General features: G+C 40.9%; 3 protein-coding genes across 11 annotated transcripts in view; 2 read left to right on the forward strand and 1 right to left on the reverse strand.

Moving 5' to 3' along the window:
* Positions 1 to 7,225, forward strand: part of LOC136666394 (tight junction protein ZO-2-like) — a 106,013-nt gene extending 98,788 nt beyond the window's left edge. For 7 of the 9 annotated variants that reach the window (XM_066644557.1, XM_066644551.1, XM_066644556.1 and 4 more), the window contains 7 exons: positions 507 to 717; positions 1,530 to 1,630; positions 1,967 to 2,188; positions 3,728 to 3,847; positions 4,832 to 5,281; positions 5,382 to 5,467; positions 5,984 to 7,225. In XM_066644557.1, the coding sequence (XP_066500654.1) occupies positions 507 to 717; positions 1,530 to 1,630; positions 1,967 to 2,188; positions 3,728 to 3,847; positions 4,832 to 5,281; positions 5,382 to 5,467; positions 5,984 to 6,161 (1,368 nt within the window). In that variant the 3' untranslated portion in view covers positions 6,162 to 7,225. Of the gene's footprint in view, positions 1 to 506; positions 718 to 1,529; positions 1,631 to 1,966; positions 2,189 to 3,727; positions 3,848 to 4,831; positions 5,282 to 5,381; positions 5,468 to 5,983 lie in introns of those variants that run through there. The other 2 variants (XM_066644549.1, XM_066644554.1) reach the window with 2 other exon arrangements.
* Positions 7,226 to 9,286: 2,061 nt separating this feature from the next.
* On the reverse strand, positions 9,287 to 11,222 carry pierce1 (piercer of microtubule wall 1). The gene is made up of 3 exons (XM_066644559.1): positions 10,990 to 11,222; positions 9,877 to 9,955; positions 9,287 to 9,793 (listed from the first exon to the last, which is right to left on the reverse strand). Exons 1-3 carry the CDS (start codon positions 11,139 to 11,141, stop codon positions 9,593 to 9,595), a joined length of 432 nt encoding a protein of 143 aa, XP_066500656.1. The 5' UTR covers positions 11,142 to 11,222; the 3' UTR covers positions 9,287 to 9,592.
* A 1,072-nt stretch (positions 11,223 to 12,294) lies between these two features.
* The window catches only part of ift81 (intraflagellar transport 81 homolog), a 52,627-nt gene continuing 50,141 nt past the window's right edge, over positions 12,295 to 14,780 (forward strand). The window contains exons 1-2 of the mRNA XM_066644899.1: positions 12,295 to 12,561; positions 14,689 to 14,775. The gene's annotated coding sequence lies outside the window, so the exon portion shown is untranslated. The remainder of the gene's footprint in view (positions 12,562 to 14,688; positions 14,776 to 14,780) is intronic.

Below are 14,780 nucleotides of genomic sequence, written 5' to 3' on the forward strand. Positions count from 1 at the left end.
TCGAAGCCCACATCATGTCTGAGGAAATATCTCGCTATAAATGTGCTGCTGTCTGCATCTCTGTGTGGAGCCAAGTCACGTTCCTGTACTTCTTCAGTTCTGCATAAACAATGTCTGTCCAAATTCTGACCAATCACAGTCGTTGTGGTTTGCGTAGTTACATTTCTGGAGAGGTGCGTGTCAGGGTTCGCGTCGATGCATAGCCTACGCCATAGGGTCAGTGCAGAAGTATAAATTGGGCTTTAGCCTTCATAGCAGTAACAAGCCCTCCAGTACACTGTGAAAATGCATCAGAGTCCTAGTCATCAGTACATGGTATGATTACACTGAACAAATAGATGCTTTCTTTATTGAAATTTGTCTCATTTCAAGTAAAATAACTTGCAGTTTTTGCCTTCTCTGCCAAAATTAAGTAAACAGAAAGGTATAAAGGCCTTGGAGTAATGGATGTGGCTGTTTTTAGTGTATTAAAGTATAATAAATGAACTTGTTCATGTTGTTCCCAGGATAAACATGCCCTGCTTGATGTGACCCCCAAGGCTGTGGACACTTTGAACTACACACAGTGGTACCCCATCGTCATCTTCTTCAACCCAGATAGTAAGCATGGAGTAAAGACCATGAGGCAGAGGGTCATGCCCAACTCCAATCGCAGTGCCCGCAAGCTCTTTGACCAGGCCATCAAGCTCAGGAAATCCTGCTCACACCTCTTCACCGGTCAGTCCTGCAATGGTACTATGTACGAATTGAAGGTTTTGAGAATGTACTATAATTTGACAGTTTTGAGAGTGTTAATATAATGACAGTTTAAGGCCATGACAGACATGAAATATTTCCATGAGACAGTTTAACACTGATGTTGGGTGATAAGGCCAGAATGCCCAGGTGTTTTGTCGTGCTGAAACAGGGGAGGGCCTTCCCCAACTAGCGTTAACAGTTGAACTTGAACACCCATATCTAGTCCATGAGAATCCGCTTCGGTCTATTCTCTTCAAAAACAAATTTTATATTAGCCACTGTGGGTTTGTGTTTTCTTACATTCAGAGTCCAGTGCTAATATGCCTTACACCACTCCATTCAACGCTGAATATGCATATAGTGTCTTCAGAAGCTGCTCAGCCATAGAAAGTCAGTCCATGAAGCTCTCTATGAACAGCACAGGGCAGTTGAAGTTTAACTTTATATGAGAGTACCACAGTAAAAGGTCTTTTAGCTTCTGTACAGTGTTTTTCTGTGGAGACTGCATAGCTGTATGCTCAGTTGCCCAGGACATTAGTTGTCTTATAGAGGTGTTTATGTATTTGTGTCCATTTAAGTGCTGAATGTAAAATATTCCCATTTCATTACTTCCATATTTTGCCAAAATTTACAAAGCAGTTTTAGCAGTCAGTGGACATGCAGTTAGCTGAATTGATCAATCGGTGGAGCTGGATTTACTGATTTATTCTCTCTCTCTCTGTCTCCTCCTCTCTATGGCTCACACTCTGTCTCTCTCTTCTCTCCGATTCCTCTGCTATTTGTTGTGCTAGCTGTTATTGATCTGAATGCAGCCAATGATGCGTGGTACGGCAGTGTGAAGGAGTGTATTCGGCAGCAGCAGACACAAGCAGTGTGGGTGTCCGAAGGGAAGGTAAAGACCAGATGCTTCTTCTTGGACAAAGCCTCCAGTGCATCACCACTCAACTCTCAACTTCCACTATCACTCCATTCACATTTACTCAGTTTACCTTCCTGATCCTGTCTAGCTCTCCTAGAACCATACTAGTACTTACTTCATTAATGCACGTCTTATTTTCTTCTTACAGTTAATTCATACTAGTCATTCTTCCTGTTTTGTTCTGTGCTCTTTTACTGTTCATCTTTCTTTGGTGGTGCTCTACAGCTTTGTTTTTGTTTTTGTTCTTTTTTTTTGTTTGTTTTTTCCCGCTCCTGTCTGTACACAAGATCCATCATGTGTCTCTTTTAGCTGGACGGGACAGAGGGGGACCTTGATATCCATGACGACCGCATGTCATATCTGTCAGCCATGAGCGCTGATTATCTGAGCATGGACAGCCGTGTGACCAGTGACTATGATGATACAGCTGACGAGGGTGGAGCTTATACCGATAACGAGTTGGATGAGCCACTGGACCGTCAGCGAGTGTCAGCCATCAGCAGATCCTCTGAGCCCGTCATGCCAGAGGAGGTCAGAGAACACACACGCACACATACAAAGACACCATGACAAACATCATGATGAGTTTTTTCAATATTACAATCAAATTCAAGAAATTAATCAAATATTTTAAATAGTATCTGGACAATATAAAATATTTGTGCCATGGAGTTCAGGAGTGGGGATCTTCAATTCAGATTCTGAACTTTTAGCTGATTAACCATATAGTGTCACACTTACCAGGACTGGACCCTGGTTTCAATATCTGGAATTGGTTCTCTTCCAAGCGTTGTTGTTGAGGTGACTGCCACATTAGTGGTCATTTAAAAACCAATGCAGTGGTGCTTAGAGAAAGCTTTTGTTAGCCTTCACCCTACTAGCTTGTTAGTGTTGTATGACAGGAGGTGTCTCATGGGGCCAGATAACAAGAATTCATGTCTTTGGCAAATCCATCATATGCCCATACTGTGGTTTAGCAGTTTCAAGTTCTCTGATCCCACCCTCCTTTAGCCCAGAAATGCTTAGCATTGCCCAAACATGTTCTCGATAAAAGGTCAATTCTGGCCACTAGAGACAAAGGAAGACCAAGCTAGAAGATACATTTGGCAATAAGTAAACTGGGTGAAAAGCCAGAATTCTCAAGCTATTTCTGCTCTTTATATTTCATTACTGCCCCCTCCAGGGTGTATTCCTGCCTTGCGCCCAATGATTCCAGGTGGGCTCTGGACCCACCGCGACCCTGAATTGGATAAGCGCTTACAGATAATGAATGAATGAATGAATGAATATTTCATTACTGTATTATTGCGTAAAAGCAGTTCTTTACATTTGCAAGTCTCATTTGCCTTTAAAAAAAACTCAAGACATTAGGCTTCTGCGCACAAACACACACACAAACTAACACAAGCTAACACTCTGTTTTTCATGGTTGCATTGGTCAGCAACATGTCAGCTTGGCCTCTAAGGAAAGACAGAGGAGGTCAAGGCTACAGGGAAACACACCAAATGCATGCACAAACACACACACACACTCACATGCACAGTTTCCTTTCATACATCACTAAATTATATTTGCTACTAACATGCATTTGCCACACCGACAAACAGACTGACGAATAAGACATAAGGTGACATAAGGCTAAACATCGAAACACTAAGTTATTTTTATTTTATTTAGTTTCTCAAAGCCCTAATTGATGCAGTCAATTCTGCCCCCTACTGCTCAGTGCTTTAAATTACAGCTGTCCTGACTCTTATACTAGAGTCTAAATGGTCATGAATTTGAAGCCTGAATCTGACCTGTCTTTAGAAAACATTCAAGTTTGTCCTGTACTGGGCATTGTATCTGGAAAAATGTACATAAACTGGGCAAAAAAACCCAACACTTTTTGGTCCCATTGGCCTCTGTTGAGACTTCTGAACCATGCCTAAATCTCTCATCAGATCATAACATGTGAAGTCTAGGTAACAAAGACTTATTCAGGCCAACCCCTTGTCGTGTATTTACATAGAAATTGTATCTGCGTGTTGTTCTTGCTGCTTGCCCTCTGACCCCTGCCTGCTCTGCAGATCCTCAGGAAGTCCAGCCCAGAAGTCCGATTCCAGTCCCGAATAGGCGTGATAGACAGAGACCTGCTGAGCGAAAGCAGTCCTCCAGTAATGTCCACCTTCCTCCCCGACCCCTCCAAAGTAAGCCCATCATCCAGCTTTGGTTTGGTCCACATGTGCAGGCTGCAGTTTGGAATATGTAACGAATCTTGGCTATTCACTGATACTGATGTACAGCAATTTAAACATGTTATTGTGCTTTAAAAGCATTTGAAGTGTCAGTGTCTCCTACCTTATATATATTTACATTACATATAAATAATAGAACAGATTTGAATGATCTATATAGGTGTCTGATATGTCCTGGGCCTTCTCACGCTTTCATGCTTGTTGCAGAGAAACTGCCTGATGTGGTGTTTCTCCTGCTCAGACACCAACAGCAGCAGCATTGTGGAAAACTCTGGTATTCAAGCGCCCCCTACAGCCCTGTGATACTGTAGCAGCCTCTAGACTAGAATTAAAGCCTCTGATTCACTGGGAAACTTGTTAGGCTTATACACAGTTTCATTGGGTTGGACACATTGAATCATCACCTCATGTTAACACCACAGAAGACCAATATTTTATTTCCTAGTGAACCAATCCATGGTGTGTGTCCTACAGTGTTACCAATCTAGATGTGTAGCAATCTATATGTAGCCTTTTATTTCATGGCTGGAAAAATGTAGTGATGGAGAAAGAAGTGTTTAGCCTTTAGTTAATCTCACACTGTGCTGTCCAAATATTAATAGACCAGTTAATTGTACATATCACCAACAAACCCAGGTCTTGTTTTGATTCCTGTGGCTCTTTAGAATGACCATATATTACCAGTGTATATGTCATTTAGTTGTGTGTTGCTGGATGATGCATCTATCAGTTCTAGTCCTAATGAGGGAAAAAGACTAGCACAGCTGGGTAATTTGTGTTTTCAAACACACCTACTAGACCTGGTGTTGACCGGATGAATTAAATGAGGTGTAGGGCAGTGAAATAATTAATTGTGTTGGATTCTTGGACACTTCAGACTTAGTTAATGTGCCAAAACCCAATTCTGGATCTAACTCAGTGTCTTTTTCCTCTCAGGTGAAGCTGCTGGCTCAAAGCGAGGCATCGCATGGACACTTCAGTCCATCACGAGTCTACAACCCTCATTCCATCAACCTCGCAAGCAACCCAGGACCGAGTCCCACAGTCAGCCCCACCAACAACCCTGCAGTCAACCTCGCCAGCAACCCTGCAGTCCTTCCTGTGAGTCACCTGGCAAGCAACCCTGTCAGTCTCGAACCTCCCCGCACCCACGACTCTCCCTCCAAACTCCAGCCTCCTCCCATAGCTCTAAAGCCTTCCTTCGTGTCCCGCGTCCCCAGAGGCCAAGCAGACACCCCACCCCTCAGGGACCATGAGCCCCCAGACCACAGTCCCGAGGACCCGTCACACAGATCCTTCATGGGCAAGGTCAGAGCCTTTGAGAAGATGGACAACTTTGCCCGGGCACAGAGGGTTCTGGAGCTACAAGAGGCCCAGAATGCCAGGGTAATGGCCTTATGTGTGAATGCAAATCCATTCCATCAATATCCAGTTGGGTTTTAAACTAAAATATGTCGTATGAATGATCTGTCTCATGTTGTGTTAGTTGGAGATTGCACAAAAGCACCCAGACATCTATGCTGTTCCCATAAAAGCCCAGAAACTGGATCACAGCAGACCGCAGCCTATTGGGTAAGATCCCAGTTTTTCCCTTAGGGATAAAACATTTTTCCATGATCACAAAAAATAAATAAATAATAATAATAATAAAACCCACCTGCTATGGGTTGCTTATTTGTCTGTCCGTTTTTCTGCCTTACCCTGGTTGTGTTTACTTGAACTAGTGAGAGGGATTATAGGGATGGATTAATAAACTCATTGTGTCTGTGCATGAATCCACAATATCAACAAAATCCAGCTCTTTAATAAGAACTGGGTCAATACCTAATAGTAACCCTATGAAAGTTTGCATTTTTAGTTCTCATTTTGGATTTCTATTACCCTTGACTTTACCAGTCTGCTTGATGTCCATCTAAACTGAGTATTATTCATACTTTCAGGAGCTCCTACACTAGGCATACCTAAAAAAGTAGCAAGTATATACCTACGTTCACGGACACCAGTAAAGATGGATACTGGGGGCACAAATTCCCATTGGGAAATCTGTCCTCAAGGGCAAGCTATGCTAAAGTTACTGTCTCTGCACAGATCCAGTTCACGGCCGGAGCCCCAGACCCCACCCTCCAAAATGCCATACCTGGAGAGCTGTGCCCCCTACCCGGGCAAGGAGGAGGCGGCCGAGGAGTCGTACAAGAGACGGCTGGCTGACCAGACCAAGCGTGGCTACAACCCTGACAAACAAAAATATCAGGACACAGAGCTGTAGAGCTGCTCTCTGCTTCAGCTCCCCACATTCTTCACCATTCCACCAGGCTCCGGCCTGCTCCAAACTGCTGCTGACACGGAAGCCTTTCTGCTTTTAGTTTTCTCACAGTTTTTTGTTCATCCCTTTTTCACTTAAGAGAAGACTCGCTCTCCATGTGGATAAGATCTATTTTTTGTCTCATCTTTCTTAAAAAAATAAAATCTATATATCTATATATTTATGCCAGTTACTTTTTCCCTTTGTCTGAAAGGACGGAGCCACTTTTTTCTTGCCTATGCAACTTTTTCAGTTTCAGCCGAGCAACTGAAAACAAGTCTGTTTTGCTCCATGACGACCTTAAGCCTGTCGTGTGCGACAGACCAGCTTTTTTTGTTACAATTTCTTTGTTCACGTGAGCCAGATAAAGTGAAACGTCTCCAAGCTTTGACTGAAAGGCTACTGTTTTGAGTGAACACTTCTCAGCCTTTGCATTCCATCGTTTATGATCATGAGTGTATGATAATATAAAACAATACACTGGATTTTGTTACAATGTTTTGAAGTGCCTTTTTACTTTCTGACTAATACAGAGGATTGCTGGACTCGACGATCCATCCCTCTGGACAATAATATTCTGCTGCTCACAAGCTTCAAGGACAAACAGGGAAAATGATGACACCAAAACCCTTAATACTGTAATACTGTTCACCTGCCACCCTCGTCTTCACTGTTAGCAACAGCCAGGAGAGATGAGGACCGTGTGGAGTGACGTTTCCCACAACCTGGCTGATGTTTGGAGGTGTGTGTGTGTGTGTGCGTATGAGAGAGCCAGAGACTGAAAGAGCGAGTGAGATAAAGCTGTTGTCACAGCTAAATATGTCGTATCATCCCCCCACAACATTTGGTTTTGTTTCTACTCTGCTTCATTGTATGTTGGTTTGCTGTTCATCCACATCTTGTTTAAGAAGTGCTTTTATAACTCATGAATAATGATGGCTTCCAGTTTGTGTGGATATCTGGCTGGAAGAACTGTTCTAGTCTGTATACTGTTTAGTTTCACACTGCAACACCAAATAAATTGAACTATACTGTAATTCAGCTGTTGGAATTTGTGTACTTTGTCAAATGTATGTGGGATGAGTAGTAGAGCTGAGTATGTGGCCCATGAAAAATTTGCCAAATCCTCTTTGCCGATGCCAAACAGCTTATTCTGCCATTGACTTGACTAAAGTTTGGTGACTGGATGATTGAAGTTTGTAGAAACTAAACATATTGGCAATTTAACAGTTGATTCATTTAACAAACAGGAGCCTCAGTAGCGTGTGGAAGAATAGCCTGGCACCTCCGCCTCATGCTGGTCACCAGCCTGGTCACACACTGCTGTGGGATGGCATCCCATTCTTCAACCAGCATTTGTCACAAGTCAGCCAACGTGGTCATGTTGGTCACTCTGGCACCAACAGCATGCCCAAGCTGATCCCACAAGTGTTTAATGGGTTTAATGGCAGGCCATTCCATCCTCTCCACTCCCACATTCTTGAGGTAGTCTCTGATAAACCCTACTCTGTGGGGGGCGAGTGTTGTCATCTTGGAGAATAGAGTTCGGTCCCAGGCTGTGGAGATATGTGGAGATCGCCACTGGGTGCAGAATTTCATCTCAATATCTCTCTGCATTGAGATTGCCTCCAATGATGACAAGCCTCGTTTTTCCAGTGAGGGAGGTGCTGCCCCACACCATCACACAAAATAAGCTGTTTGGCATTGGCAGAGAGGATTTGGCAAATTTTTAATGGGTGCAACCCACATACTCAGCTCTACTGCTCATCCCACAAATGCATGCTCCTTACAAATGTGGCACCATTTAAAAGGGAAATTAACAGGCTTTCCAATGGTATACAATTTATTGCCTAGAAGCATTGTTACAACAAAAATGTAGTCTACCAAACACAAATTTCCTTACTTTTTTTGTGCTAAGTTTATTTTTAGTTTGGTACATTATTTGAACACAGCAGCTGTCCTTCACATTGTGTGAAAAAGACCAATAGAAATTCTTCAAAATTACTTGGGGAAGGGGGGGGTGAAAGATATATGTGTTTTCTGTGGACAGCTATGACATGAAAATTGCAATCTTGGTGGCTTTTGCTGTGGTGGGATTTATGTCAGAAGTAGCAGCCCTTCTGGGACTTAAAAGAATGTTGCAATAAACAAACATCCCCTGTGTTGTAATTGGTATTACTGAGGAGCATGGAGTCAGCACAGAGGCCACATAAAAAGAATGAGTCTGAATACAGAATGTGTCAAACCTTAAAGTGAATGGTGGATTTAATTTATTCATTCTTTCATTTTCTATAACTGCTTTATCCTGCTCAAGCTCACCGCTGGTCCAGAGCCTACCTGGAATCATTGAGTGCAAGGCAGAAACACACCCTAGATGGGGCACCACTCCATCACAGGGCATCACACACTCACATAAATGGACACATTTGAATGTCCAGCTGTCCTACCAACTGTTTTCGGACTGTGGGAGGGAACCAGAACACCTGGAGGAATCTCACAATGACACAGGGGAACACACCAAACTCCTCACAGACAGTGACCTGAAGCATGGACTAAACCCACAACCGCAGGATCCTGAAGCTGTGTGACAGCAAACTACCGTTGCACCACCTTTTTGTTATTCCCACTAAGAATTAAAAATGAGGTTACAGTTGATGCATGAATCTCTAGATAAAAATGTTGAAGATATTGAAAATATTGCTAAATATTCAGTCATTCATTCATTGTCTGTAAACGCTTATCCAGTTCAGAGTCACTGTGGGTCCGGAGCCCACCTGGAATCACTGAGCGCAAGGCGGGAACATACCCTGGAGGGGGCGCCAGTCCTTCACAGGCGTCACACACTCACACCCACATCTTTGGATACTTTTGAGTCGCCAATCTACCTACCAATGCGTGTTTTTGTACCGTGGGAGGAAACAGGAGCACCCGGAGGAAACCCACGCGGACACTGGGAGAACTCCAAACTCCACACAGTCAGTCACCTGAAGCAGGACAATGCTTAATATACTAATTGTAGTTGTAACAGAAATTGCCATAAACAAGAATCTGTGGATCCATTTGTAAAGTTTTCATTAGACACTTTCATAGCACATAAGTAACATTACAATGCTGTGACCTGTGTACTGTTGTTAAACAAAGATATATATTTGTCAAGAATTTTTTTAAATGAGTTTGCCCAGCAGGAGTTTTTGCAATTTTTTAAAAGACCTACCATCTCAAGGTTCCACAAATTACAGCAATTTTAGTGTCCCCTACTTCTTACACCCGTAATTACACCTTAATTCTGTAAGTAATGAAGTGTCTACTTTTTTCATTTTATTTGCAAAATAAAACAGGCCCACGCAAAACAAACTAAACAATGTGATGCTAGTAAGTGGACAGTAATAATATGTTTAGGCCCTGCTAGTCCCAGTCTTCTCACTTCCTCCAGAGTGGTACGACTGGTGAAAGACGATTCTGTCGTGGCGCTTCGTGATGGCACTTGGGCCTGTGACAAGATTCTTTTCCAGAGATGTGTTGAAGCCATTATCTCTGTACATCCCACTCCTCAGAATGTGCTCTGAAAACTTCCGTTGACTTCCATGGAATGTTGTCTAAATGATAGTACAAGAGTCAGTCCAGAAGCGCTTGATTGATATAAAGACTGACTAATTTTTCTGCATGGTCAGAGACTTACTGGCATTTCATGAACGGTGGGCTTCCTGCCGCCATAGATCTGGTTGCTTGTTTGGTAAAGTGGATGGATTGGCTTCTTACTGCAGAATAAAAGATTAATTATGAAGAGAGGGTTCATGTAAATGAGCTAAAAATTTGGTTATTTGTAACTTTAGTTTGGTTAATAATGACTGAAACCCTAAATTCACTGTGTAAATTCTTCACACACAAGGCCCTTCCACATGCTTATTTACAAGACAAATCAAATCCCTAACTTTTAATGGACACATGGAGAATTAAAGATAATTTAAGTGTATGCAGAGTGTTTGTTGTTAAGGATCATGTTCTAGAGAACATCAGACCTTTCATAGTGGTGGAAATAGAAATCAGATGGTTAAACTCATCGACATTGTTATGCACATGCTGTCTTATGGTATCTATTATAATTTTACGAAATATTTTTGCCTGAAACATTTTAAAATACATTGATGGCAGATAGAATGTGTGAGTGTGTGTTGCCCTGTGAAGTACTGACACCCCCCTCCAGAGTGTATTCCCGCCTTTGCGCCCAGTGATTCTGGGTAGACTCCTGACCCACCGCGACCCTGAACTGGATAAGCGTTTACAGACAATGAATGAATAAATGATGGCAGATAAAACTATTAACTAAATAGCTCATAAAGACTCATAAAAAACTATTTTAACTCTGTCCAGTGTTTTTTACATATTAGAACAATGATTCTGAACCCTGGTCCTTCTAATAGCTTTAAATATTACAGGATTTTATTATTAGAAATAAATGTGTAATTCTGGTAAATAAAAATGGGATTAGTTAAATTACTGGCGGGGGATTTTAATACACACCATGGCCCCTAGTTCCTATTGCCACTGTATCTATACAATAAACAATTTCCCATCAAACCTTTATAACATTTTTTTCTTCCCAGTGTCAGAATCTTAATAATCTTATAATCTAGAGAATCTACATCAACACTCAGTGGACTAATTATTAATGTGGCAATTAATTAAAAAAATGCACATATTATAAAATATACTCATTCATTAGGGCATTAGCCACATTTAAAATATGTTCTCTGACCTCAGACGTGGAGTTAATGGCCGTTAATGACCTCACCTGTATCCTCTGAAACTCTCCGGGTTGTTGAACCGTTTTGGGAGATTGTTATTCACTCTGTAAACTTCGCTCGTTCTTTCGGCCGAGCTTTTATCACTAGAGTTGATAGTGTTCCTTTTGTGGTCTGGAGACTCGTCCTCCATGTTCGACATCAGTTAACTTAAGACTGTAACCGAGTTACACTTCGTCGAGGTGGGCCTCTACAGCTCCTCGCAGGCGCGACACAAATATCCGAACCGGTTACTAACAACACAGTAACCATGCGCGTGACGTCATTCCATTTTTTACCAGGGACATTTGCAAACAAATGAGCAAAATCAGATAATTAATCTTAAATAAAATATTTATTAACATATGACACAGAGATAATACATATATTTACATCAGCTTTAGTAATTCACCTCATCTGGAACCAAAGTAGAATCCAAGCTGTACATTCCAGCATTTTCTGGATTTCAGTAAAAAAAAAAAAAAAAATCTGCCAGTTCCATGGCTTGCATTCACTTTAAAAAGGTACAAATATAATTAACACATATAAAATCCATGGCTGCATGTGGTTTCCCTGCACGTTCCGTTACTCCAAACCTGAGGCGTTGGTGTCTGAGGGTTGGAAGGCCTTTGCCTGCCACAGTGCATTATTACTCACGGTACGAGTTTGAGGCAGGCCTAGCGCGTACCAAAAGTAATAATGAACTGTGAAACAGGCTTCTATCCTCTCTTGATGATCTGGAATTAATGTTAAGCCAAGCAGGTAATCCTGAAACAAAAGAACAAATATACAGAAAAAATATTAACATGTGGTCAGGTATTAAGAGATATTAAGATACAACATATTCAATATCAAGGTGTTCTGCAATTAATTTACTCTTAACACTACTACTTTGCAGTCTTTAACTACTTCTGATAATAATTAAAATAATATTAATAATATAACAATAAGAATAATAATAATAATAATTTCATTACATGGTATATAAAAAAAATATTTTATGTAGTTTTTAATCTCATGATGACACATTGTTACCATGTTACCAGTCCAATTAATAAGCGATGTGTCTTAAAAAAAAAAACTTCAGAAAAGCACAAAATACTATAAATAATTTCAACTCCAAACGAAAATACAGAGGCGAAACTCTTACAAAATATACAAAATGCCAAGCGATGGCGCTATTTTACAAATATTTAGCACTGCCATTTAGTGTTTAACAGGCCATATTCAAGCAAAAGTGATGTCCCACGCCCTACATAATTTTAAAATAGTTGCATTTTCTTTCTTCATAAGTCGTTTTGAAACACGCTGTTGAGATTGTGGTTTAAATTTTGTCACATAATTTGGACCGTTAATTTTGTTCTACCCGTTTGCGGACAAGCTCCGCCTTCCTGCACTACGATTGGCTGAAATATCCCGAATCTGTTCAATGATTGGTTAAAAATTTAGTTGATGAACAGTCCGTCAACTGGAAGGCGGAGCTTGTTGGAATACGGGTTGGAGAAAAATAACGCCCTGGAGAAAGATCCCTGGATATCGCACAGGCCGTGTTAAAAACCGACAATTAAAAAAAGAAAAAACAGGTGATTAAAAACAATATAAATCATCAACTAACAGTATGTTTAACAGCCTTTCGAAAGTAAAAAAAAAAAAAAATAATACGAAACCCAGCGCTGTTATCTTTGTCAAAATGTTTTCAAACGACAAATATACTTAAAACCCGAAGTGTCAGTAATGTTTGAGACTGAAGTTGGCTGTTTGAATTTTCCTCAACACTTAAGTGTGACATTCAGTGCCATTTAAGGTAAAACGAAAAATTCAAATAAGCCAATTTCAACTTCAAAATAACACTGTACTCTACCTGCTGAGGCATCTTCAACCATCAAAAGTCGCTTCTCGTCAAAGCATGTAAAGCCGAAATGTGAAGGTTTTCCTCAGTGGCTTTGTTCCCTTAGACAGACTGAAGAGAAATGAAACGCCTTAGTCGTTGAAGAGGTTCTTTTTATTCCATCTTCCTGTGGAAGCAGGGACTCGGGACGGTCATTCCCAAACCGGAATTCCTGTGTGTGTTTGGAGCTGATAAAAGTGCTGAGGAGAACAGGCTCCATCCTGCTCACTGCCCTCACAATGTCTTCATCCGCAAAGCTGCCTTTAGCGAGCCCACTGCTCATACTTACCATAAGGAAACACTCCCGCTTTTGAAGTTCTTTTTAGCATATCTTTACAACTTAGGTGATCTAGTACAACGTGTAGAAGGCTGAGAAGGAGGCCTCATGGCTATGAAGGTCGTTTCTTTCTGCTAGTGTTGGTTATATTTTCTTAAAAAGCTAGCCCCTTTCAGCAAAACTTCTACATACACATATTCATTTCCCATAATTAAGTATCCTTCCCAGAAAAGACATTGCATGTGGAGCTATTGTTTGCTTGACATGTACTTAGTGGAGTGCAGTGGTCCTCAAAGGTATTTGTGCCACATTTAAAAATATATATCAAATTGCCTTTATTTTAAACAGGCCATTCCAAGAAAGAATACTTTTAAAAGGCTGAGTGTAGTTTTTGCAAATTCTTTGCAGGCTTTTTCCAAGTTCCTATGTAACATTCATTTGTGTCACACCCATCCCTAACTTCCCAAGCTCACGGACAGTACTTTGAAAAAAAAAAAAAAAACTGCCCCAGATTTTGGTGTTTCTAAATCTGATCTTTATAGTAAATATAACTTCTGGCCAGTCATGTTTGTATTCTGCTCCAGGCTTTCTCCAAATGGCATGCGTTGAATTGATAGAGGTGCTTTTAAGAGAAACAAATATATTTTTGAATTTCCATGCTAAATATGTGTAAAGAGCAATAATGAGACTTGAAATCTCCCCTTCACAAATCTGTCAAACGTGACAATCCTGCCAAAGTGGGAATGCAAATATTAAGCTTGTCCTATTTTTCATACATGACAACCCACAATATGGAAGAAATTTTACTTTGTGGAATAACACAGCAGGAAAGTTAAATTTATGTCTAGAGGACCACATAAGGAGTGGGGAAAGCAATGCAGCATTTCCTGACTCAGAGGAAGCAGGACATGGCTGGTGGATGGAGATACAAGAGTGTGCACAGTCAGAACAATAAAAATCTCACCGGCTCAGGAAAAGGATATGCGTCAGTCCTGACTGACAGATTTTAGAAAGGCCAAACGGTGCCAAGCCCACAGAGGCAGGAGAAATCACTGTTTCTTTCAATTATCAGCCAATATAGTGCTTTGTTCTAGCATTGGATTAAGAACAAATTAGTACGTTTTTCCCCCTCATTCTGAAACATTTCTATGAAAGATACGGCTTGGAGAGTTGTTATAAGATAAATCAGATAAAGTGTCTTTAAATATTGTACATTCACTAAACTTTGAGTTTACTTGGAGGGGTTTGTAATACTTCTCGCAAGTCTTATCCCCAAGAAAATGGTTCTGCTACTTGATACAGATTCATTTGTTTACAGCATATTACCTAAAGCAGGTATTTGGGATTTACAAGCCTTCTTTGCTAAAAGTTATGTTATAATTGCCCCCAGGGTAAAGAGTCAACTCTAAATGTTTGGATTTACAACACTTAAGCCGACAACTGTCATTAAAGTCACGTTTCGAGTCATTTATAGGTTAAAGTGTCAGCAAATCCGTTTTGGAATTTTGACTGTTGTGAGTTTTGTGGATTTTTCCCCTTTTTTAGTGAAACATCAGATACAATCTTGATACACAGAAGAGAAAGACACAAGGGACTTCCTGGACTCTTTGGGGCGAGCTCTGATGAGCCTGAGTGAG

This window comes from Hoplias malabaricus, chromosome 14 (genome assembly GCF_029633855.1).
Source record: "Hoplias malabaricus isolate fHopMal1 chromosome 14, fHopMal1.hap1, whole genome shotgun sequence".
NCBI lineage: Eukaryota > Metazoa > Chordata > Actinopteri > Characiformes > Erythrinidae > Hoplias > Hoplias malabaricus.

Coding starts and splice junctions, on each gene's coding strand:
- pierce1 (XM_066644559.1), bottom strand. CDS start 11,141: ATGTCGAACATGGAGGACGAGTCTCCAGACCACAAAAGGAACACTATC. Junction 9,956..10,989: donor GAGAGTTTCAGAGGATACAG/GTGAGGTCATTA, acceptor TTTATTCTGCAG/TAAGAAGCCAATCCATCCAC. Junction 9,794..9,876: donor CCACCGTTCATGAAATGCCA/GTAAGTCTCTGA, acceptor ACTATCATTTAG/ACAACATTCCATGGAAGTCA.